Source organism: Fundulus heteroclitus, chromosome 2 (assembly GCF_011125445.2).
Source record: "Fundulus heteroclitus isolate FHET01 chromosome 2, MU-UCD_Fhet_4.1, whole genome shotgun sequence".
Taxonomy (NCBI): Eukaryota; Metazoa; Chordata; class Actinopteri; order Cyprinodontiformes; family Fundulidae; genus Fundulus; species Fundulus heteroclitus.
Window position 1 is genome coordinate 20,622,452 of NC_046362.1, and position 26,765 is coordinate 20,649,216.

Sequence of the window (26,765 nt, forward strand, 5' to 3'; positions counted from 1 at the left end):
GGGGGTTGTTAAGGAGCAAAATTAGAAAAGATCATTAAAACGATCAACACAAAATGTCACAGGCAAATTCAAATTTTGCAAATATTTAAATTAAAAGGTTCATTTGAATGACATGAGAATGAAAATTGCAAAGACAAAAAAAATAACAAAAACAAATAAAAAAACACAAAGTGCACAAAAATGAACAAAACGTGCCTGACATGCAAAAAAGTATGATCAGTAGAAATGTAACTTTTATTGATAAATGTAACTGTCTGATGTTTAGATGTTGTGCAAGAAGTTTGTTCCGAGGGGAAATTGCTCACCAACTAACTAATTGACTGACTAACAAGATAACATGTCAAGACTTTGCTTTTACTGAAGCCCCTGAGCTCCACATAGCATATATTAGCATAACTACCAGGCCCATCCCATTTCTACAGGATTAGTTCAGCTCTCCTCCCACTTTCTGATGGCTCTTTATCTAGATCGACACAGCCTGTTAGAGGTCCTCGCCATACCATTACTACTAGAGTCATTATCATTCACAACGAGAAGGAATCAGCTCATGGAGACTCGCCTGTTTAGCATGAGACTGACATCTCATTTGTAACGGTTTAAAAAGGGGCTCCCCTTCAGATAACGAGAGAGTAGCTGGTAAATTCCCAGCTGATCCATCTTTGTGGTAAAGACTGATTGACAAACTGGCTTTGGGATATTTTTGGAAAATTTTAAAGCAGAGTATAATTTACACACTTTTCTACAGTTATTATTGTGAGAAAACATCTTTGTCTCCTTTTCTAAAGATTTTATGCACACCTACATTCATGTATCAGTCACATAAGGCAAACTTGCACATGCCTGAGCTACTTTGAGATGCTGCTGTACTATCATGCATATTAAATATTGTATTATCTTAGTTTGGTAAATAGGCTGTTTTTTTCTACTGTTAATCTTGAATATTTCATCTTATGTGTACCTCATTATGCCATATTCTCAATAATTGTGCAATATTTATACTGGTATTTTTACTATTGACGTTACTTTAGAATTAACTTTTGATTAGACTTGCTTGTTCTTTTTTCTTCTTTTTTCATTAATAATAATTGTGTGTAACTGTCTGTGTTGTTGCCACTGTCACACCCGAATTTCCCCATTGTGGGACTATAAAATAATTCCTTATCTTATAATTCCCTTTAATTTTGCTTATTGCTTGTCTAACCCTAATATACAATTTTAAACAATTCATATATAAAAACTTTATTTGTGTTAAAAGCTAAAGAATCATTTCTAGTAACCTGATTTATGAAACTGAAGTAGGTCATCACCAATCATATTCAGTTTTCAGATTTCTATTTAAGTCAAATCTCTATGTTTCAACTTGTAGCATTTCAGGTACACCTTGTTTTCATTATGATCATTGATGTTCTTTCCTGACGCTTACAAAAACTGCCAATAACAAGTTCATAAATACGGATATCTTACTATGAATTCACTTGTAGTGGATGGAATTTTAAATGAATTTGGATTAAGGCACGTATTAATAATTCACTGTCATAGTTTAATATAACCTATCACAAACTGGTTCTATAGGATGAACCTTCTAGTAAAATTACATGTTTAATTCAAGAAATGAATAACTTCTGGATCCTTATTAAAATTAAGACATATTCATTAACAAATTATTTAGATATAATCAGAAACTGATTCTATATGTTTTATTATCTTATTAAGATGATTTTTCCTAATTATTTAAGTGAAAGGGAACAAAGAGACTGACACTGATTGTACAATTTGCTTCTATGAGAGAAATGGGACAGTTTTTTTTAAAGAAATTAACATTCAAAAAAATAGCTAAACTACTTAAAGGTTTAATGTCCGTTGAACGTTCACGGGTGCCTCTCCACAGTTTAAGAAAATAGCCTTGCAGTTTAGTTTGAAATTCAAACATTAAATTTGACAGAGAAAGTCTGGGACAAAAAAAGGAAAAAAAAGGAGAGAAATTTAAAGGATTATTTATCTTTTGGTCTGGCAGCTTCTCATACCAGAACCGCAATGAGAGAACTGGTATGGGGCAACTTACTTTATTTGGTCTAAAGTCAGGCTGATTTCCACCAACTGACCCAATTTGAGAGCCATGCTACGTTACACTACACAGCAAAAACAAAAACTTTCATTTATATTTCTCTACCACATTCTCTAAATCTAGAAGGAATTCAGGAATGTAAACAAGCTATTATCAGGGGTGTCAAACTCTAGTCCTCGAGGGCTGGTGTCCTGCAACTTAGATGTAACTCTGATCTAATACACCTGGATCAAATGGCTGGATTAGTTCCTAAGTATGCAGTCAGTTTCTCCAGGAGCCCAGCTAATGTCCTGATTATTTGACTCAGGTGTGTTAAATAATCAGTACATCCATTTCATTTTTAAATCAGCAACATAAAACTGCTTAGTATCTAATGAACAAAACCCGGCAAAATGTGTAAATATGTTTAACATCCAATAACTATAGGAATTGGGTAGGACAATCATTTAAAGCAACAACACTGAGATTATTGACCAATACATTTTAAAGGTTTATTATATACGTAGCCTTTATCTGACTGATGATTTTCCTTTTTCAGTCACAAACATTATTTCTAAGATGTTTTTTTAGATATATATCATTAATTAATGTTAAAAACTTAAATCATAATTAAAACTTTCATATCATGATACTTATTTAATGGTCACATTAAACTTTTACATATGTGACTATATTTTCTAACCTTGCCGGAAAACTGAATTATCGTGGTATTTATGTGTCACAAACACACGAGAATTCATTTTATCCTTCTCCCACCTCAACTGTTGGAGAAGCGACTCAGCATGGGTCAGCCAATCACAATGTAGTATTATGATTTAAGGCAGGACATACAGCTGTGATGAAAGCAAGAGGAGCCAAGCCCACAGCCAAACCAAAATAAACAGGGCAGTGCAGTAGGATGCATGCACATCTGCTGCTATCACATGTGACCAACGTAACTTGTCAACCTGTCAGATGTGTTGTAGTTTCTCGTGGTGCTGCTTATGACATTTTTATTTGATACCATGATTGGCAAAAAGCAAACGTTGGTAGGCGGACACTAGGTGCCGCTTCAGCCAATCAGCTCTGAAAGTTCTGCTGAACGTCACTCCTTTCCCCGAATGGATTCGATGGAAGCGGGCACTGATTAAAATAGTGTAAAACTAAACTGAGAGTGCTACACATTTTCAGTCTTGCTTGTCAGCTTACATATTTTCATGAAAACATGAAATTTAGGGATTTAGCTGTAATTCTTGTGTGTGCGTGTGTGGGTGTGATAATGTTCTTTGTTCATTTTTATTATGTTTTTAAGTACTGCACACAAGCCACAAAGTAAAAATGTAAACAAATAAAATATTTGCTATTTAGCTTCTATTTAAAAGTATACTGCTCAAAAAAGTAAAGGGAACATTTGGAGTTATATTGTGTTGTTTAAGTGTTCCCTTTATTTTTTTTTAGCAGTATATGTAGTTAAAAACAGTTTCTCGTTTCCAGAATATCACGCAGACTTGCCTTCATTAGCAATATCTGTCCACCAGCTGGCTTGTAGTCTCTTTATAATAAAAACTGATTGTGATAGTCCCCATCAGTCCAATAAATGCCCGCAATTTAAATTCAGACATGGATCACAGCATTAAAATGTTTAAGTTTTGCAACAAACTTGCCATTTGTTGTCTAGATGAAGGCAGTTAGCTGCCAACTCTTGTTGGTATAACTAGTTTGTTTTTGAGTTATTAAACATATGGAACCAGTCAAAACTAAAAACACAGCAGTCTCATGTACTATGACAGCCTCTGTCTTTCATATTGTATAGAGCTAAAATAAATATACATCTTGTGAAGCAAGCGTAATCTCTGTGAACTTGTGAAATGCTGTTTTTACATGTTTATAAGAACAAAATCAAAACACAATACCACAAAGTTCTAAATACAACTGTATAAAAATGGTAACAAAATATAATGCAAAAAATCTGTCAAACTAGTGTAAACTGAATAATCTCAGTATTTCTTTGAATTGGTTTCCTTTTTTCCACTCTTTCTAACCTTTTTTTCCTGCCCTCAGTCTTTCTTTCCAATACAACTCACAGTTTCCCTGACACCCTTGCTATCTTTGCTCGCTCTTACTCTCTCCCGCCTACACTACACTTGCCGTATTTCTCTATCCCCCACCACCACCCGTCTCTCTCTCTCTCTCTCTCTCTCTCTCTCTCTCTCTCTCTCTCTCTCTCTCTCTCTCTCACCATCCCTTCACTCTGACTGTGCTGTTTGCCTCAGCTGTTCTCAGTTGCACCGGGTGCCTTGTGGTGTTGTGACAGAGCTGAGCTGCACTGGGTGAGACTAAACTAGCTCAAATGAGTGCTAAGTAGAGAGAGGGGGAGAGAGAGAGACAAAAAGACGTACACCCATCGAGGACTTACCAGGCAGATGGGATGAACAGCTGAAACAGTTTGGACCAGTTTTACTTTCGTGGCTAAAGGTGCGACTGAGTAAGATCACGGATGAGTTTTAAAGCTACATTCTGCTTTGATGCCAGAACTGAAAGAAAATGCAGACATATTTGAATTTTCTAAGCATTTATTGTGTGATGAACTCTAATTCGTTCTCTTTTTCTGAGTCATTACAGTTCACTGTTTACAGTAAGGAATCTAGAAAGCACAGTTCCAGAGACAGTGGTCAGTAACTCTAACTCTGCTTTGCAGGATCCTACTTCTCTTTAGCTGGACTCTAATTTTGGCTCTGACCTGTGGAACAGGAAAAGTTTTTTTTTTTTTTGCTTTTTTTGCTTTGGCAGGATGCAAGACCTGTTATAAGGCAACCTGGACTGACTCACCAGCATTTTTTCATAATTACTGGATAACAGGACTGTTTCTTGCTCCACCACCGTTTCCTGCCAAACCAGATCTAAGATTATCTGGCCAGTGGTTGTTTATTTAAAGGGTTTATCTGGAGTTCTTTGCCCCAGGACCATGGGGATTCTCTGGGGTACCATTATACTTCTGTGTGGGGTTGCTGTGCTGCGAACGAAGGGCAGCGGACCCTCACAAAGCAAGAATAACGTGCCCCGTCTAAAACTCTCCTATAAAGGTACGTCTGAGATTTTTAACTGTGCTTTCACTGTGTCGGTGGTTTTCTTTTTGTTAAACTTTTAAACTCAACCTTTACCAAATTCATGTATAAATCCCCTAGTTCACATGGTGTGTTTCAAGATATGCTGAAAAGGGATCGAGATTGTTTAACTATTCTGAAAAATAAAAATTATTACAGATATTATGTTAAAAGAGGCAAAAACATGTCTTTATAAGACTTTTAGGCTCTAATATGTTGACACATTGTTTAAATGTTTTCTGCACAATCCCTTTTTCATTCACAACAATTACATTCAGCTCACCGTGTTGCAATGACTGCTGTGTGTAAAATGCTTATGTAATTACACAGCAGTTATCAAGAACTAATAAAGACAACATATTGATAATTGATTATTTACATCACCACAAGACAATGTTTATCTAGGTGAATGAAATCCCTCAACATGCCAGACCTGCAAGCTCAATGCATCTCTAAGCTGCTGAATAGCTTTATTTGTAACTATATATACATAGAAGAGCAATGCCTTATTTCTGTATATGTGTTTATTTTGATCAACTGCTGCTGTCTGTTTTTGCAATGGAAAAAAATGGTTGATATGGATTCCTGGCCTGCCAAGCATCATTCATCCCTCTTTCAGATTTTTATTTTTATTTAATTTTACTGAATGTCATTCTTTCTGCTCCATTCTCTCCTGCATGGTAATTATACTCAGATGAATGGTGAACGGTCTGTTTCAGCAGATGGCTGTACCAAAGTGAAATGTTTCTCTCTTAGCACTGGGGGATCCATAATTATAGACACAAGTGTGCCCGTACGCAGGCACACTTGCATGCATAAATACGTTGCCATCTGCAGATAGCAAATAATACCTGCAAGGGTATCAGTCATCCGAAACCACATGCTGTCAGTGTGGTGCAACACACCCATACACTGAAATCTCTATTGGAAGCCCTTCAGGTAGCAATTTGGCCAGCTTTCTTATTTGGGCTGTAGTCCCTAGTTTTAATATTTGAATCTGCCTTCATTAGAATTTTGGCTGCAGGGGGCAGCACTTTGCTTCCCTGTGCTGACAGGGGGATTTTATTCCAAGCGCAATCAGCGGTTTGCTACAGTGCTGTGAAAAAGTATTTGCTCCCTTATAGATTTCTTCCATTTTTGCTTTTTTTACTTACTTAAATGCTTAAAGATACCAAACTGTTAATATCTGACATAAGGAAATTTAAAAAATATTTTCAAAGGATTTCACGTCAATTCCCCTCGTTCCATTGGTGCCTATCTCCAGCATTCAATTTGGAACTGTGGGAGGAAGCCAGAGTACCCGGAGAGAACCCATGCATGCACAGGGAGAACATGCAAACTCCATGCAGAAAGACCCAGGGACTCCGACTCCTACCCAGGACCTTTTTGCTGCAGGGTAACAGCGCTACCCACTCCCCCACTGTGCAGCCCAGGATTTTAGTTATTAATGTAAAAAGGTATCTAAACTATCTTGGTCCTATGAGAAAAAGTAGTTACCCCTTAAACCAGATTACTGGTTGTAGGAGTCTTTTACATCAGTTTGGAGGAATTTTGGCCCAGTCTTCTTTTGTAGAATTGATTTAATTCAGCTGCAGAATGTTTTTTAAAGAATAAACAGCCTGCTTACAGTCATGCCAGTGCATCTTAACTGGATTAAAGTCCAAACTTTAACTAGACAACTCCAAACCCTAATTTTTTGAGACGTCCAGAGGTGGAGTTTGTGGTGTGCTACAGATAATTGTCCTGATACCTTTGTTTAGGGAAAAAAAAGCTTTCAAAACCAACTTTAATTTATGGGAACAAGCTATTGCCTCACATTAGGTGTAGAACCAAGCATTTACTCAAATACCACTTGCCTGAGCAAATTAAGTTCAGATAAAGACCTCAAAAAGAAAAACATGCCCAGAAAAAAAAGAACAAAGGAGAAACATGTAATTTGTTACACGTTTATCAGGCTTTGGGACTCTAGCAAACCATATCAAAAGGCATTATACATGAATAGAGAAAACACGGAATGTTAGTGACCCTCCCAGCAAAGAATGGCATCCCCAAATTACTCCAAGTGTGCATCAACAACACATCTAGGAGGTCACAAAAGAACCCAGAACAACATCTAAAGCACTGCATGCCTCACCTGCCTTAATTAATGTTACTGTTGATTCCACAGCAACAAAGAGAATGATTTCATTGGTAGAGGTCCAATGTTAAAAAAAACATTGCCAAAAAGAACACAAAGAACCATCTCATATTTCGCCAAAAAAACACATGTTGATGATCCTTAAGACTTCTGGGAAAATATGCTCTGGCCTGACAAGTAATTGCTTGTAGTACTGATACGTAACTGACAACTGGTAATGTTTTTGTCTTGGAAGCTTTCCTGCTTTAGGTCCATAATCTTTGAACCACTGTTTCTCGTCTCTACCTGAAAATCTTTAAGAACAATGTCAATCCATCCGTTTGTGACCTTCAGCGGAGGGGTACTTGAGCTATGAAGTCATCAGAGGCACACTGCATCTCATATTTACCAAGGTTATCTTTGTCAGATACTAAAATGTCTTTGATGATCTGAAACTTTCAAAAAATCACAAAACAGCAAAAACAAACAAAGAGGAAAATGCTTATTCATGTCACTTTATAATGTTCATGTGTTCATTCGGGTTCAAGTCTTGTTTAAATCTGGTTTTATCATCTCTTAGGTTCTTGTGATCACATTTAAAAAACATATGATTAGTTGATCACAAGTCATTTATTTTATACTTATAAAATGTTTATTCCACCAGTGAGAACCAAAACGACATAAACATTACATGAAGAAAATGGGATTATTCCCGTGGAACAGTCTGAGCGCAAGTCCAGTCGTGAGGCAGCAACATCTGATCAGTCACACATGGGAAAGTGAAGTGTAGGAACTCTGACCCCTACAGGTCAAAGGGAATACTGGGAACATATTTAGAGTTGAAATTATGTGTGAGAGGACACTTGCACGTTACCAACCCCCAAATGGAAAACTGCATAAACTGAGACTAAGATACCACCCCTACCACATAACAGGATACAACCATAGTGTTGAACCTTTGGATTCCTACTGTTTTTTGGAGGTAAGGAGCAGGAGGCCAAAATAGAAGGAGGAAAAATAGTGGTACCCCATGGCTACGTAAACATAAAATCCAACTGTATCAACAACTGGTGTTTGGGTGATGACGAGGATGTATAAGTAGGAATCTGGGGACTAAAAGTGCACTGCAGAATCAAACATATTTGAATGTGTTGTATGCTATGCCGGGCATAAATTGCTTGTGAGGTGTACTCACACCCTTTGCGTGAATTGGCCCTTGGGGCGAGTGAACGGGGATTTATGGTTTTCAGGTTTATGGGTCACAAGAAGCAAGACACATGTTTTTAACTGTGAAGGTTGACAATTGAGTTTGTAGGTTGTGGTTGTTCTGCCAAAAGAGCTCTTTTTTTTCTTTTCCCTCCATCCTTTTCACCTCTTCAACCGATGAGAGCCCACAGCTCGCACCGAAAAGCACATAGTCTTGCTTTTAAATACCTGAGGGCAGAAAGAGTAACAAATTGAAAATGGAAACCACATTCCTCTGAAACAGTAAGACGCGTTTTGTTCGTTGTTTTCACTGTAGTGTGAACCTGAATCCATACATGCATTGAGAATATCACAGTGCAGTTGGGTTTCTTGAGGTGTATACAAGGTTTTCAGAGATGAAACAATATTCTGTGCAAAATTTGCAGCTCTCTCATGTTCTCCAGATATTGCCCCAGCAATCGGAAAACATGGTCAGCACTGTTTTGTGGTGTTCTGTTTTTTTGTTTGTGAGTTACCTCTTGGGACTTTTAGATCAATCTATATGTCAGTTTTAATATAAATCATGAATGCTGCACAGAAAAAAAGAATCCTTGCACAATCATGACTGCCAAAGGAATTTGGCTCACAAGTGAGTGTACAGTATAATGTGAGACATGTGAAACAGGACAAAGTAAAAATGGCACTACAAATAAATCTAATCTGAATCTAAGAGTTTTAAAAATGGTCTCGGGAACTTGGGGGAAACTTTATTTGAAGATGTTTATGGTGAATAACAATTAGTTTTGACCATATCTATGTTTAATTCAAACAAAATAATTCTACTGAGACCATAACAATATTGAAATACGATTGAATATTGCAGAGGGAGTATTGAAAAACAATGTACACCAATGTTTCCATTGACTGGAAAATGTGCAATCAAACAAGAGCAGTTTACAGTGTTGCAGAAAATTGTGCCTGCCTTCCTACTTCAAAAAACTGAATGAGCTCGCTGTGTCTTTGTGGTGTTTTCCCTGAGGGACGGGGGAATCTGTTGTTGTAGATCTAAAGTCCCTCACTGATTTTTTTGTTCTAAAACATGTCGTATTGCACATGAACACCCTAGATTTGAGCCACAGGCCCCCAAAAATGAGGAGTATACAATATCGTCAATTGTTATGGTGAAACTAAAGTCCTGCTAATGCATGTTGATGCATAGATAACCTTTTACCGTTAATGAATAAATTCATAAAGATCTTCCGTAATTTGTAATTAGTCCTACTTGAAATACTGATAGTGCCAAACCTTGAATTACAAGTCAGTCATAAGTTATCATGTCTAAGTTCATAGCTTGTTGATAGTTCTGGAACTTGCAAAGGTCTCGCTCTGTCTACAGAAAAAATTCCTTGTTGATCATCGTCTTTCCAACACATTGCTCTCACGTTGACTCCAAGTTAGCCTCTGAATAACAACGTAACTCTTTGTGAAGGGTTCTCCCCAGGAAGTCAGAGGTCCGTGGTAGTTCTGTTCCTGAGAATTGATGAGTCCATGTAGTTCTGAGACTTTTGTTTTTCTTTCTAATATTAAAGAAAAAATGTGATTCATAATTGAGCCATAAAATCTATTTTTAAGTGCCTTATAGAGACCAGATTTGGATAAATATCTGATGTTTTATCAGTTTTGAGTAATATTTTGAAAGTTTAACCCTAAATTGCTGTTTCTATATTTGATTTTTGAGCAGAGCAAAATGAGTCAAATATATATTCTCCTTTTAAATGTGTTAGATTCGTGGGCTTATTCTACTTTAGTTATTATTGATGATTTAGTTTAAAATTTAATACATTATTTTCTTGATAGTTGAAATCTTTCTTTTTCATATGTATATAAAAGATTACATACAGTTCAGATTTACTGTTGTTAGATTAGAAATCTGACCGGTCTTAGTTTACGACCGCTACAATATTTATAAGGTTTGTAAATAAAGTCAAAAAGCAGTATTTCATATACAGCAGTAGCTGTGGATTTTTATTAAAAAAGAATATTGTCTGCATCTACAAAGCACTTAGATAACACTTCCTGTGCCCTCCAGTTGAGGAAGCACAATAGAGAAAGACAGGAAGAATGTAGGGTAAAAGATTTTATTTATACCAATCTCTCAGGGGACTGTTGGATTTTTGCATCCATTCCATCTGCCCCCTTATTGTGCATTCTCTTTGTCTCTTGCTTTCTATTCTTGACTCCTCTTTGTCTCCCTCTGAGTAAACAGGGATTGTTGACTAAATATTGGTAATGCTATTTACCAGTTGTTTTATTTTTCTTCTTTAGCTAAAAGGGCAAGAGATATTTGCAGTTATTTCAAATTACCTAAATAGCTGCAGATAGTTTTACCTATTATTGCAATTATAGGGTATAACAGACCCGTGTGCAAATTATAGGAGGACTGCTTTGGACACATTTTAAAAGCCAATTATTTCCATGTCCACCTGCTTGTCTAGTCATTCCTTCCTGTCTGCGGTTGTTAAACCGTTTGTTGGAGAAGAATCTCAACCAAACAGGGTTTGTGTAGAAACATAAAATCAGCCTTTTTGTTAAAAGTGCACCTTAAACAGCAGCAAAACAAATGCTTCTATATGCATGCATGCATGCCCACCTGTGACATTTATCCAGAGGGGACACTGGTTGAGACATGCATAGTCCAGTACCTCTGGAGCAACATGCAAACATCTATTTTATATTTAATATGTTCTAGATATTTTTTAATTTTCTTATGATTTTCTTTGTTTTTCTAATAACACACAAGCAGTCAGGTTGATAAACACACGTTACACAGCTCCACACATAATTCCCAAAAGGTATCTGTCTCTGGCTGATTGGGTTCTAATAACTTAGCTGTAGTCTCTGTTGAATGGTGTGTTGCCATGGACACTTCTCCCATGGTTAATTTGACAAAAACCAGTGAAGTGTGTGTATTTGTATAGAAGGTGGAAATGGTGATGTTGTTCCCTGCTCTTCTAAATAGAATATTAATAATAAGTAATAAGTGCAGTCATTGTGTGCGAACATTTTCTTTACTACTGCTTTACACCCTTATTTTTAAGGCCGTGTTTAAATTAATCTTTTCTTAATTAGCGTTCATTTTAGAACATAAATAATCCCATCTGTTGTTTAATTTGAATCTCTGTTTAAAATGCTACCTCTCTTTTCTTCATCTAAAGTTGTCAATAGGCTACTTTGAAAACACTATGACACCTTCATTTAGAGTATCATAAAATAGGATCAGCCATTTTTAAAGCAGAGAGATTCAATCATTTTAAACCAAGATAAATAAAGCAACAGTTTTTTTTCGCCATCATAGCTATGTGAAAAGGTTTTACATATAAACATTAAATTAATGTTTTGAAAAGGTCAACAGTTAGGTTAACACAGCTATCAATAATCAAACCGTAAACTGGTCACAAAAAGAACTGTAAACAATGTGGAGGTGCACAGAAACAAAAAGTGATAAGAACACACCATCTTTCATGGACTCCCCCTTAAAACTCAATAGTAGCCACCATTCACTGCTTTAAATTAAAAACAAATATTACAAAATGTCTTCAATGATAGGACAGTTAACACAGAATGTATGCCATTATGCATTTAGTTTTTGTGTAGTTTACTTTGTAACTTAGCTATTACCCAGATTTACACAGTTAGAAAATTATTGGTTGGATAGATGGATATATGGATGGACGGATTGACTGATGGGCAGGCAGACACACGGACAGACAGATGGACAGGCAAGCAGACGAATGGACAGATGGATGGATGAGTGTTTGGATTTTATTGCTTGTTGTTTCTTTGGTTGGTTATTTTTTGGGTTGACTACTCAGTTAGATGTTTGGGTTTTTTCCAGGTCAATTATTACTCAGATGATTTGTTGTTTTTTATTTGTTCTTCTTAGTTTTTTTTTCTTAGCGTGTTTGTTGGTTGATAAGTTAATTCTGTATATATATATATATATATATATATATATATATATATATATATATATATATATATATATATATATATATATATATTTTATAGTTTGCTACTTCTTATTGTTTGGTTGGTGCTCTTTTATTTTCTTTGACTGAGAACTGGGCTGGTTCATCCAGTTTTTTTTTAAAGAGTAACTCACCCCCATGTAAAAGTATATTTCTGCCCCCAGACAAAATTCCATCAAAGAGGGCGGGAATATGTGTAAATGGGAGGGGTGTGTGTTCAGGATGGGGGGTAGCAGCTGCAAGCTTGATTTGCCATATTGAATCATGGAAAGTGAGCAGAGTTATGCTGGTAGTTATGCCACAGTTCGGTCTTTGGAGGTGAAGGATCTTTCTCTTTGCTCTGACTGCAGCAGGCAGGTTTCAGAATGAGGGATGGCAGAGAGGGAAGTTCACAGCAACGAGAGTGAAGTTAGTTCTAGGTTAGACAGCGGTCTCACACCAGCCCCTACCTGGCTGCCTCAAGACGATAACGGCAGAATATTGGTTGCTTTCACGTAAATTTGCCAATAACACATAAAAAGTTAGGAGATTTGTTTCCAGTCGCTTTTTTTTTGTTGTTGAAGAAAACAAGTTACCAAAGGTTTGAAACGGCGCTCACTATGGAGGCAAAAGATGGAGCTGTGTTCTTTTTTATTTTTAAAGATGGAGCTGCTTTTATATCTGACAGTGGCAGAGCTTTTTCACTACATCAGAATTACATCACACCAACCAAAAACAATGTCAATTTGAAATTCAATGCAAGACCATTGTTTAACCCTGGGAGAGCACCACCCTGACGAGTTTAGACACAACAACAGGATTTCAACAAATATGCACTATTTTTTTTCAATATAATGACCAGGATATGTAGGCCATACTATAATACAACAACATTAACAGTTTATTGGCAAAAAAAGTTGATTTGGGTTGAGTTACCCTTTAATTTGTTTCTGTGATAACATTTTTAGTTTTCTGTATGTTCAGTTTTTTTTTTCTTTTTGTTTGTTGGCTTTATTTTGTTTCATAGATTGGTTTATGATTGAATTTTTTGTTTCTTTTAATCTGCTATTTTTTGGGTTTGGTCTTTAGTTAGGTGGTTAATTGTTTATTTTTTGTTTAATATGTTTGGTTTGTTACTTGGTCGGCTCATTTATCTATTTATATTTACTTTTTGAAAAAAAATTGAAAAAATTTTTTGTTCAGTTGGTTGGTTTAATAATTGGTTGTTTGGTTGTTTGGTTTGATTGTTTTAGTTGGTGGCTGTTTTTCATTTGATTGGATAGATGGGTGGTTGTTTGTTTAGTTTTTATTTTATTTTACTGACTAATTCTATTATCAGTTCTTTGTGAGAGTGATCATAATATTTTTTTTGTAAATATAATTATTTTTTTGTAATAATTATATATTTTTTGCACTCTACTCATACTTGTAATTTTTTCGTACTACATAGAGTTGTAAAGTTTTTTCAGCTGACTTGGATGCTTCCAAAAGTGGGTGTGCTTGTGTAAATCAAACTATAAATTCAAAGATAATATCCCCAGGTATTTATGTTGATGAAATGTGTTACCTGAAACAGGCAGGTAAAAGTCCTGAATACAGTCCAACATAAATATTTTTGCAATAAATTATAGAAGACAGATCCTGTCAGGCAACTTTCTGGCAAGCAGGAATATGTTAATCGCAGAACATATAGTTGCTGTTATTACAGGCAATAATAATAATGGGGTGTTTCTCTTAAGTAAATATTCTTACATATTTTCAGTGCTTCTGTGAAAATGTAAAATATTTGCAACAAGTTAAGCTAAAGCATTTGAATATTTTTATTTATTTATCAATGTTCTTTTTGTACATTCCTAATCTTATTCTGTCCTCGATTTCAGCCTCTCAAGGATAAACTACATTGAATACATTTAACATTTCTTTGTTTAAGTGTATAAAACTTTAATTGCTGACTTTTTATCTTTAAAATGCTTATCAAAAAGAACAAGGTTCTAAATAAGTAAAGCAGTCTGTGTGACGCCCTCTCTTCTGGGATGTTCTTTATCTCTTAGTCCAGGTTTTCTTCAGCTTCTCTGTCTCTCTCTCTCGGGCTGTGACATACTTCAGAGAAGAGGGCATTTTCTACTAAATCATTTATGTGTGGTTCTGTTTGCTTCTTTTTGTATTGCATTGGAAGGATTTTTTTACAGTGTTATTAGAACTGCTGTGTTCGGATGGTGGCCAGTTGAAGTGGGGGTCTTAGTCTTCTAAGACTTTGTTGGCAAAAACAAATTGCAAAAAGGAAAGCACATTACTGTGCATATCTTTGTGTGCTGTTAGATGTTACATGGAACAATATTGCAATCCCCTTTCTCAGAATGTCACTTAGGGGTCAGTAATTGAATTAGAGGTGTGATCTGTTAGACAAGTCTTGCTGTCTGTTGGGAAAATAAACCAGTACTTTGCTACATTTGCCAGAGCGTAAAATGAAGTTCCAAAAAGTGAGCTGAAGAGTGTTACAAAGTTTCCTAACAACTGATGCACTTCAGGAAAAGGATGCCGTTTGATCTGTAAAAGATTATCAGAATAATATGATACCCCACTTTTACTGTACTTGTAATTCTGCCTGGCAGGTCAGATTAAGGTCACATCTACATGTAGACAGTCTGGCTTTTGGCTTTCAGCCCTGACTTTACCAGTCAATTCCACATTTATTTGGGAGAGGCTCCCTATCTGTCAACTTAGCAAGTAAGCAGATTTGGTTTTGTTTGTTTGTCTCTTTTAATTCAAACCACGTGTTGGGAAAAGAGCAACAGCACGCCTGCCAAAATCTTTTAGTGAAAAAAAGCTTCAGCAAATATGTATTGTACTCTTGGGGCACCTTTGTGTCTGGCATTTTATAAGGAAAACTTTCTTGTATGCAAAGATGTTCTTAGAAATGATTTCCTCTCAGCGGGTTTTTGTCTTTCTTGCTCTGAACACATGCCGATGTGTTAATCATTGTAGTATTCTGATCTCATTTTGCTCTCCACAGAGATGTTAGAGACCAACAATCTTGTGACATTTGAAGGCCTGGCTAACAGTTCGTCTTACCACACTCTCTTGTTGGATGAGGAGAAAGGAAGGCTCCTGGTGGGGGCCAAGGATCACATCTTCTCTTTCAACCTTCTCAATATAAGCAAAGACAAAGCACAGGTAAAACACAGCTTCTGTGTTTCCCAGTTTTATTAATTTATGACTTTAAATCTGTTTCTGACCGACTTACACGTCCATTTGTCTTTAACCAGAGTGCTTGCTGCAGGTATCTTGGGATTTTTTTTTCTGAATTTTAAGAAAAAGTGCTTCATGTATATTTCAAATGAGGGCTGTCTCACGCAGTCAAGCACTGTTCCAGACATGTTAGCTGCACTCTGCACACCTGGGTGATTCGTGTGGTAAACTGAAACAAAGTGGCAGTAACAAACTGCTTTGTGACCCCTTCAACTCTCATAAAAACACTTCCATGCACACAAGGCGTTGCTCTATCACTGACACTGAAATGATTTCAGGTGCCAGGAGTTGTTTTTCAGTCTTAAGCAGAAACTCTGTTTGTGTTGCAGATCCCCTGGACTGCTTCTCCCACCAGAAGAGATGAATGCAAGTGGGCAGGGAAGGATCTCTCAGTAAGAATTTAAGCCATCTTGGTATCGAGTGAATGTATTAAATTTTATTGTTTTACACAACAAGCAATACAAATGTTTTAGATTAAGATTTTAACAGCACCCCCTTACACAATAATTTTTTTTGTCAACTTTAGGTTGTAACTGTTTGTCTGTTGAAATTATGTATTACACACAGCAAAGTTACTACAAGCCTACTTATAATTTAGATAGTATAGTGTAGACTACACTGAGATCACAGATCAATGGTAATAATGTGTTGAAGAACCTGGAAGCTCATATAAAGCTAAACCTCAAAAACTTATTTGCTTTGTTATTAGATTATTGTAGTGTAAAGAAGCTGTGCTAATAAACAAGTGCAATATTTTCTACCAATCATTTCATAAAGGGAATTGTTTATTTATCGATATTCATTACACATATAGAGTCAAATATTTCAAGCTTTTATTTCTTGTACCTTCGATGAATATGTCTTACAGGTAAAGAATTTGAATATCACAAAAAATATGTTTTAAGCACACATTTTAGTCTTCTGAAAATTATGTACATTTCTGTGTACTTGGTTGGGCCTCCTCTTGCATGAGTTACTCCATCAATGTGCCGTAGCATGGAGGCGATCAGATTCAGTGTAACAGCAGCCCATGCTGCTTTGATTGCAGCCTTCAGTCATTTAACTCGTTGGGTCTGGTGTCTTTCATCTTTCTCTTGACAACAGCCCTAGATTTTCTATGGGGTTCATAGGTCAGGAGAGTTTACTGACCAATAAAGAACAGGAACACCAAAGTCATTGAAGCAGCTTTTGGTACCTTTGGAAGAATGGGCAGGTGCCAAGTCTGTAAAATAAAATTACCATATCCATAAAGCTTTTCAGCAGAGGAAAAGATGAAGTGCTATAGAATTTCCTGGTAGATTGCTTATAGACTGTAGCCTTCAGAAAAAAACAGTTGACCAACACCAGAAGCAACATGGATTATATGCATCTCCACTCTTCCCCAAGACCTTGGCACGTTGACTTCCAAATGAAATGCAGAATTTACTTTCATCTGAAAACAGGACTTTGGAACAGTCCAGTTCCTTTTTTTTTTTACCTAGCCCAGACAAGACACTTCTGACATTGTCTCTGACATGAGGAATGCAGCGTTTGTAGCCCATGTCTAGTATTGGTCTGTGTGTGGTGGCTCTTGAGGCACCGACTCCAGCCTCAGTCCACTCCTCGTGAAGCTTCCCCAAATTTTTTTATAGGCTGTAGCTTGACAATCCTCTTACAGCTGCAGTTCTCACTTTTGGGGTTGAACCTTTTCCTATTATACTTCTTCCTTCTACTGAATTTTCTGTTAATATGCTTACATACAGAACTCTGTGAACAACCAGCTTCTTTAGACCTGTTGTGGCCTACCCTCCCTGTGGAGCGTTTTGATAACTCTTCTGGACATGTTTCAAGTCAGGAGTCTTCCCCATGATTGTGCAGCCTACTCATCCTGAGTGAGAGACTGTTTAAAGGCTCAGGAAACATTTACATGTGTTTTGAGTTAATTCACAATTGGTGTGTGACACCATGAGTTTCAAAATATTAACTTTTTCACCTTCATATTTTCAGAGAGCACTGTTCCTAACAACTGATGTCAGGTTTTCAATATCTGTAAGCCTTAATCATCAAAATAGCAAGAAACAAAGGTTTGGAATATATCACTCTATGTGTAATGATTCTATGTCATTGTGTCACTTTCTGAGATGACTGGTAAAAATATTGTGCTTTTAAACAATATAAAATTTTTTTGTGATGTATTAGTATGTTGGGATCACAAACATTGCTCTGAATTTACTGTACTGAGGGAGTAGATCACACAGCAGTCCAGTCTTTTCCATTGATCAGCAGCTGTTTTGCAGCCTCAATTCGCTCCATTTCTGCACTTCTTAAGTCTTGACGGTCCGGTTCATGTTCCTTTATCTACTTTTTTCCTCCAGCAAAATGCCTTGTGAAAGTAGAAATATATATATATTTTTTTAATGAATTACCAAATTTAACTATGATTAACTATAACTTTAACTGCCTCTTTAAAAACAAGCTATACAAGTTTAATTTATGTCAGTTTTAGTTAAATTATGACATGTAGTCTAAACAAATATACTTTACTATTTAATCATGGGGGAGCAAAAAAGTTTATTTGAGGAAATTGCAACCTTTTAATCTTTCTAATGTTTTATTCTGCCTATCAACTTACATAGCTTTAGTTATTATTTCCCCTAAATGTATAATTAATTCACCTTTTGAATGAAGGCAAACTGTGTCTGTGCAACTAAATGCTATTTTCATTAAAGTTATTTTAGGAACAGATCTTTCTTTATGTCTGGTTCTAGAATTAGAGGGAGGGGGGAAACACTGGTATTTAGCAAACTTGTGTTTTCATATTTAAAAATAGTCTCTGATTACGCTTCCTCCTATTTTCGTAATTCAGCAGTTTTAGTTAAAATTGTTCACAGTATTCAAGGAAGAATGACTATTTAATAGAATTTCACTTTAGCATCTCTTTAGCATCACTGTTGCTATAATTACTGTCAGTTTAATTGATAGCGTTAAATATGTTAAACACACAGCAAACCTGGCCAAATAGTATTTTCAACAAGGCTGTAATTTTTGTGGATGAAATAACATTACATAAAAAATTAAATTCTATGGAAATAATAAAATGTACTTGTTTAATTTTAGAGGAAGAATGAATATAAGATGCAATGAGTAGGATGCACCCCAATCCCATGGCTCTAGGTAAATGAGGTTTTGTGATTTTCACAAACCCAAGGTAAACACACTTGAAATTTTGTATCTGTTTCCTTCAAGTGTTGTTTTTTTATCAGTCTTCCAAAGCCCCCAGGCAAAGGGCTTGAATGTAAGACAATGCTGATGCTGTTTTTGGCTCAGTTTTTTTTCCCCACCAGATCAGGGCAAGTGCCCCTGGCGGTCAATTCGCCTGCACTGCAGATCTGAAGAGTAGTGAATTCCTCTGTGTGTTTTCTGTAAACATTGTGAAATGTATAAAGAGCCACCCTAAGGGATGGTTATCTGTTATAGAACTAGATTAGAGGAAGGTGTGGCGAAAAGGAGACGGCATCCATACATATTCAATGATAGTCTAAAAACAAACACTTCTACAAAGCAGAGAGGAACCAAATAGGATTGGTGGATATTAAAGGCACTGCAAGAATTGCACAAGAAGATGGAATAATCAATCAACTAACAATTAACTAGAAACTTCAGTGGATTGAGATTTATCATTTGATAAAATAGAAATTGCAAGGCCATGTAAAATGTTAGAACATTCTAAACACAATCATCAAAAGTGCTCCTAGGCTTAGCAGACATTTTCAAACCAAGTTTGTCTTGACAGTTAAACTTAAAACTTGCTACTTAAAAGGTAAATACACTCTTTGTCTGAAGAATTTTAAACATGCTGTGAATAATGGACAGTAACCAGCACACTAAAAGTATGTCCAGCAATTTCAACAAATGATTATTGTGAATCTGTTTTGTGTGTTCTCTGTCTTTCCTTCATAAGAGAGAGTGTGCTCATTTCATCAAAGTACTGCAGCCATTCAACCAGAGCCATTTCTATGTCTGTGGGACAGGAGCCTTCCACCCTGTATGTTCCTATCTGGAGGTGGGCAAGAAACCAGAGGTACAGCTTGCATTTCTGTTTCTATCCTCATCTGTTGCCAGAAACAGAAACACAATACACTCAAGACAAGATGTACTTCATGTCACACCACACAAACTGGTAGCATTTCATATCCTTATTGGCCATGTTTACATGGAGGTGCTGTAATACACAACTATAAACAGGTCTGATTCAATAAAATAAGAGATGTGTTTAAAAGAACATAGTGATTAAACACAAAGTTTCAGTTCGTTTCTCGGGTAATGTACTGCTGTGCTAGCGTGTGTATGTGTACATGAAAGTGTGTGCATGCTGCTCTTTTGAATCTGAGAAAAGAGAATTGCTCTCGTCTCCTCTAAATGCCAGACTTATAAATGTGAGTCTCCCACTAATTAGGTGGCTATTTACAAACCATTAGGGGAAGGAAATGTCCCTGTGAAAACCCATCAACTCTGTGTGGATCATAAAGTAGAAATGTAACTCATTAGTGCTGAGGTCACAGAGTCACAGTGGTGAGAAATGTACTCTTGTATTCTCTTCAATAGCAGTATGCTGCTAGTGGTTTCATTTTAAATGGTATGTACATTTTGATACATATTTGCTAACACTTTTTATCATCTATAGTGCTGTGCCCTATATGCTGTGCACTGGACCCTTTCCCCCCAATTTCTGCTGTTTACAACTATAGATTTCAATGTACTTTATTGTATTTCAATTTTATATCACATAACATTAAGTAGTGTATAATTATTAGGCGGAACTGAAAAGATAAATAGGTTTTATTGAAAAGTGTCACTAAAAAGGGATGGTTGAAAGGAAAAAATAATAAGATGGACTATGTAAAGTTTGCCACAAGCTGTCTAGAAGATTGAAGAAGACTGCAATTATTTGGAAGAGAGTGCTCTGGTCAGATGAGACAATTACTGACAATCTCGACAGCGGCGCAGTGTTCGTCTTGCAATTGTCGGGTTGCCGGTTCGACCCCCCCTGCGACCGTCTCAGTTGTTGTGTCCTTGGGCAAGACAGTTCACCCGAGTTGCCTGAGGGCCAGGTGGCACTGATGTATGGCAGCCTCGCTGCTGTCAGTCTGCCCCAGGGCAGCTGTGGCTACTAACATAGCTCACCACAGTCAGGGTGTGAATGGGTGACTGGCTAACTGTAGTGTGAAGCACTTTGGGGTCGTCAGACTAGTTAAAGTGCTATACAAATACAAGCCACTTTCCATTACCATTTACCTGCAAATACTAGGTGTGTGTGGTGGTAAACCAACATCACACATCAACCTGAAAATACCATCAACCCTATCAAGCACAGAGGTGGAAGCATCACCATGGGGGTGACTTTCTTCAGCAGAGGGAGGGTATCTGATCAGAGCTGGAGGACGGGTGTCACTTAAAACAGGACCACACCAGATCCGAGCCTGCTAATGGTCGTATAAGACTTTAGACTGGAATGGAGGCTCAATTTTTATTTTGTGAAGGAATGGGCAAGATCATAGCATATTCATGAGTTAGAAGGGCCTAGACAGAGGTCAGACCTAAATCCAGTAGAAAATCTGAAGTTTAAAATCACAGATGCTGTCCAATCTGACAGAGCGAAGAAGAATGAACAAAACAATTGGGTCTCTAGTTCTGCAAATGTTGTAGAGAAAAATGCTAAAACATTGTTGCTATAATTCGAGTGAAAGTTTGTTCTACAAAGTACGGCAAAAGGAGCTTGAATACAAATGCACAGCACACTTTTCATGCTATGTCCTTTCAGTTTATAAGCATGCACTACTTTGTGCTGATCTACCAATACTCCCAATTAAATTCATTGACGTTTGTGGTTATAACACAACAATGTTCAAGGGGTTTGAATACTTTTGCAACCCTCTGTATAAAGACAACACATTTAGCTAACATGTGTTGTGTTTTTAGGCAAAGAAATGTTTGTCAAAGAGAAATGTAAAACATTAGATAACGCTACATTTACATATATATCTTTAAATAAAACAACATCGAGGTCAAAGCCTTCAATGCAACTTTCACAAAATACTACACTAAAGTGTCAATGGCAGCCATAGATGTCTGGCTGTAGATGATTCTGTATGCACTGGAGCTCATGTTTCACGTGTGAATTTTACGTAAAGTTATGCTTGTTCCCTGTGTTTAATAGTAGACTAAAATGCCTGGTTTCCTGTTTCTATCTGCACACACAGGACGGTGTTTTCAGACTGGCGCCCCATGTAGAAAACGGTAGAGGGAAGAGTCCCTATGATCCCAAACTGCTCACCGCTTCAATCCTAATTGGTGAGTTTATGGAAAAAAAACGGTGTGCGGCCTGCATGTGTGCAGTAAATCCCTGTGCCTTGCTCTTTCATTTCAGCTGGTACGCAGCGTGTGACGTCAATGTAAATAACAGAACAGGAGCGTTGCATCTTTTGCTGCTTTGTATTTACACCCTGAGAACCCCTCATTGGCAGGATTGTAAATTTTATTTCAGTCTGAATCTATTACATTTAAATGGTGCAGATGTGTGGTCAATGGCACTTTATTGAGTCTATTTTGCTCTAATTCTCCCTCCTCCCTTTTTGGCAATTAAAGCAGGGGTGTATGAGCATGGTATTTCTCTTTACCCCCAATTATGTGTGATCATATTGTGTTATACCACCTCATTTACCCAAGCAGATGGCTATTTTCCAGCCCATCAACCCTTATCTCCTCTCCCTTTTCTCTCTCCTTTCTCACCAGCATTATTATGTACTCCCCTTGTCTCACACTTCTGTTCTCTCCCTCAGCATCTGACCCACCATCCGTTCATCCTGTCCTCACCTCTCTTCTCTGCCCTGCCTTCTGTTTTTAATGTCGATTTCACACTCCTGATGTGTGTTATGTCTTTGTTCTCAAGGGATGTGAAATCTACCTATGCTACTAAGCCCCTGCTCAATTCCTCAGATTTCTGAACGAAGCCCACGGGGGAAAGCAGGCGGTTTCTCATCTCGCATTACTGTGCGAACAATAATCAATCCTGTCCCCTCTCAGATGGGGAGCTGTATGCTGGAACATCAGCCGACTTCATGGGGCGGGACTTTGCCATCTTTCGTACTCTTGGCAAGCATCACCCAATCAGAACAGAGCAACATGACTCCAGGTGGCTGAATGGTAGGTTTGGCGGCCTCTCTGCTTGATTTGTCTGTTAGCTTCTTTGTTGATAAACTACCTTAAAGATTAACTAGAACATTTTTGACAGAGGGTTGACTTGTCTCTTCTCCAATTTGTAGATCCATTTCATACTACACATTGCCATAATATCTTTTCGTGTCAATTCATTATGTGTGAACAAACCATTTCATGTCTACGCCCTTAAACCGTTGCTGTTCAGCTTATTCTTCCTTGTAGGTAAACTTGTTTTAGTTTTATGGCAACAAATTGTCATACAATTATTAGGAAATTAAACTGCTCAAGTTTTCAATCTTCATTTTTTTATTGACTTATAAAACTAATAGGGTCTGAATAGGGCTGCACAACATAAACAATCCTGCGATGACGATACCAGTTGCAATAAAACTTTTCATAATTTTCCTCAATCCTCTAATTTTTCAGCTGTGCTTCCACAAATGTCTATAAGCTTTAGAGTCTTGGTCTCTGAAATGTGTGTTTCGGCTGAATATCTTATCGGCTTACAAAAAGTGAACTTCATGATACTTTGAATCTATTAACAATCACAGCCTTCCAAACAATAGTATTAAATATTAATGTGACATACACTTATTTTTTTATTTTTTTTTGATAACACATATTGCCCAGCCCTACCCTTGAGCGAAACAATAGAACTATAAGCATTCTCCTGCTGACAGATTCTCTTTATGAAAGTCATAAACCACCCTCCCCATGTCCCTGCAAGGACAAGCAGGCATAGACAATTGATGGATTGATGGATAAATCCCCTTTCCTTACAGTGGACTAGGAACCAGTAGACTAAATGATCATTTATCAAATAAATGCAGAAAGATGTGGCTTGTTGTTGCAGAAGTCAGCATACCCTGAAGCTAGTACTTCACTGAAACAGTTTTTGATCCAAATTAACACTTTCTGCGTTCACCTCCAACATCAATTATAGTGGATCTGATTCACCTAAAATGAAGTTCAGCTAGAATGAGTTTAGTGACATTTGCTCATGTTCTTCAAGGCATGGATGAATGGATGGATGAGTTTTGGTAGATGCAATTATGACCAGTTTCAAGTTTCAGAAATGTTATTCGTTTTCACCAAAAACCTTTGGTAGTTTGTTAGGTAGCTACAGTCAGGGACATATTTTATTTGTCTGTATCAGGATAGGTCCAAGCAAATATATCATTTAACAACATAATTCTTTGTGAATAAGAAATGTTTTACCGTAGACTCATTTAACCAGACTCCAGACCTAAATTTGATACAAAATATGTGTGGTCGCCTGAAGATTGCTGTGGACAAGCATAACATTGTGGGTTGTCCACACAATCTGAGAGAAGGGGCAGATATTACCAAGTCAAATTGTGTGATGCCGAAAGACTCCTGCAAAACAATAAAGAATGCTGAAACCAATTTAAAAGGTGCTCCAATAAATGATTTCTACCTTATATACTTTAAGTGTTAGCACACTTAAGCGGCCATGTAATTTGAAACCGTTTTATATGCAGTTCCCCCAGTGGAATGTATTGTTTTAAAGTCAAAAGGATATATGTCAGTTTTTGAGAAAAGGTTTCCAATCTATTTATCGTGGTAATTTTTCCATAGGAGTATTTTTTTTTTCAAGTTTATCAAACTTGTTCTGGCTCAGGAGCACTAGCCTGTCTGCATATCACTCAAAATAGTGCCTTTCACACAGAAATCATAAAAAAATATATAATTTATTGTTTTAGCCTCTCCAAGTTTCAAATTTAATATAAAATCCTTTTATTATACCAGACAGCCCGTAGGCAAATGTCTGAGTTCTGTGGTTGTCATTATAAATTTAAGTCCCAAGGCAAATCTGAGCAGTGAAGGATATATGCTTATTTTTCTTCCCTTTGTCTGGCTTTTTATATTTGCTTTCTGCTTCATCTTTACTACCTCTCTTAGCTGATATTTCATAACTTAAGTGCTTGTGCGTGAATGTGTTGTAAAATGGGGAGGCAAATTTCGAGAAATGCAGAGCATCAGTCTTGGCAAACGTAAGCTGGCTGAGAGGAGTGTGGTGCAGCACATCCAGTTGTGCTGGAGATTTGTTGAGGTAAATGTTTTAAGGTGCTGCTGATTAATACACCCTTTAAACATTTTAAAGCTAGAATTATTTCCAAAACAGTCTATTGGATGCTTTGTCGATGAGTGGTGAGGTTTAGACTTTGCTGGCATTCAGTTCTCTTGGTCACCAGTTTGAGCAACCTACAGACTACATCTGCAATGCTGTGAAAGGTTTTCTATTGTATTTGATCAGATTTACGACAAGATAATGAGATTCAGCACTTCTATAACACCTATAATGATCATAGAAATTATGTTTATTTTACTTTTCCTCTCCATGTCTGTTGATGAGTGGTGGGACAAATCATTTATCAAATATTTAGTTTTCAAAAGAGTAAAATGAGAACTAAAAGAAACCTCAGACCTCAGCAAGTTATTACTTATTTTTGTTTAAAAATTAGTGAGCATTCCTACTTTAAGAACTGTGGGAACAGATGTTCCCCTTGCTCCATTGTTTAGGTGCCTTTGACCATGTATGTTGTTTACGTGAGAATATTAAGTGCATAAATCTTTGACACTAAGTTGTCTCTTGTAGAGCCCAGATTTGTGGGTGTTCATCTGATCCCAGAGAATGATAATCCAGAGGATGACAAAATCTACCTGTTCTTCAGAGAGAACGCTATGGATGGAGAACATGCTGGGAAAGCCACATACGCTCGCATTGGACAGCTCTGCAAAGTAAGGATGCACACAGACACGACGACACCAAGGCAGACCCTCAAAGAGGATAGATACAAACAAACTTTACTACATGTAGCAGACAATGATGCATAAATAGCTTTATTATCTAAAAAACACTTTAATGTTCAATATGTGTCTTTCCATGCTGGCAACTTTCAAGAGTTATGATTATTTTCAGCATAAAAAGGGTGGATTGTGATGTATAGGGTACAATCATCTTTTCGGAGAAGAACAGAAACCTGAGAGAGTCTAAATGTCACCGGAACATAACAGGCTGAGATGGAAGCAATCTTGTCCCAATTCTGACTCTGCTACCTCTGAGCACAAGTGTCAAATTTCATGCTCCACGTTGTACAAATCAGTTCATTTCAGATCTGATGTCCAGCCTTAACTGCAGACCAGCCTTTCAGTATAACAGCCTTATCACCAAGAATGTCCGGAATCCGCTGTCCTCAACACGGGACAATGCTTTCATTATGCAACTTGTGGAGTTAATTTGAACCCATATATTTGCACACATTTTAATTTCTGCTATAAATCAGCTTGCATGGAATGTAATGAGGGAGCACTTTGTGAATTTATGTTTGCCTGCTGCTCTCTGGAAATGAACACCACACGCTGAGGTTGTGGAGAACAGTAATCTTCCAACTACAAAACATCTAAAAAGCTATTTGTAACTAAAAGGCAATTTGAGAATTAAAGTAAAGGCTTCGTATCCACGAAAATGAATGAGTCTATGCTTTGTGGATAATTTTAAGAAGCTACTGGAGTCTTACACAGAGCTTTTTGTTCTTATTTAGCTTATATTAATGGTGATGGGGTTAACTCTGCATTGCATCGACCAGTGTTTTGTGGCCAGTTCATGCGCATACGTTTTTCTAATAATATATTTTTGCTGATTTGATTTCTCTTCAGAATTTATAATATGAGGACAATATTTCCAATTCGTTTTGTAGCATTCTCGTCTTGAATGGTTATGATTTCCCATGAGATAGCAGTTGCTTGTAAAATTTGGTTTGCTTTTTCTTTAAACAAAGACCAAGATTTTCAGATTTTAAACTGGCTTTTTCATCTTACATTAGCAATAGAAGCAACCA

The 26,765-nt window shown here is 36.9% G+C and overlaps 1 protein-coding gene across 1 annotated transcript in view; it reads left to right on the forward strand.

Moving 5' to 3' along the window:
• The first annotated feature begins 4,312 nt into the window (after window positions 1-4,312).
• Window positions 4,313-26,765, forward strand: part of sema3ab (sema domain, immunoglobulin domain (Ig), short basic domain, secreted, (semaphorin) 3Ab) — a 33,109-nt gene continuing 10,656 nt past the window's right edge. Inside the window, exons 1-8 of the mRNA XM_021308417.2 lie at window positions 4,313-4,519; window positions 4,743-5,127; window positions 15,470-15,630; window positions 16,035-16,097; window positions 19,646-19,765; window positions 21,945-22,035; window positions 22,768-22,887; window positions 25,523-25,665. Of these exons, the coding sequence (XP_021164092.2) occupies window positions 5,010-5,127; window positions 15,470-15,630; window positions 16,035-16,097; window positions 19,646-19,765; window positions 21,945-22,035; window positions 22,768-22,887; window positions 25,523-25,665 (816 nt within the window). The 5' untranslated portion in view covers window positions 4,313-4,519; window positions 4,743-5,009. The remainder of the gene's footprint in view (window positions 4,520-4,742; window positions 5,128-15,469; window positions 15,631-16,034; window positions 16,098-19,645; window positions 19,766-21,944; window positions 22,036-22,767; window positions 22,888-25,522; window positions 25,666-26,765) is intronic.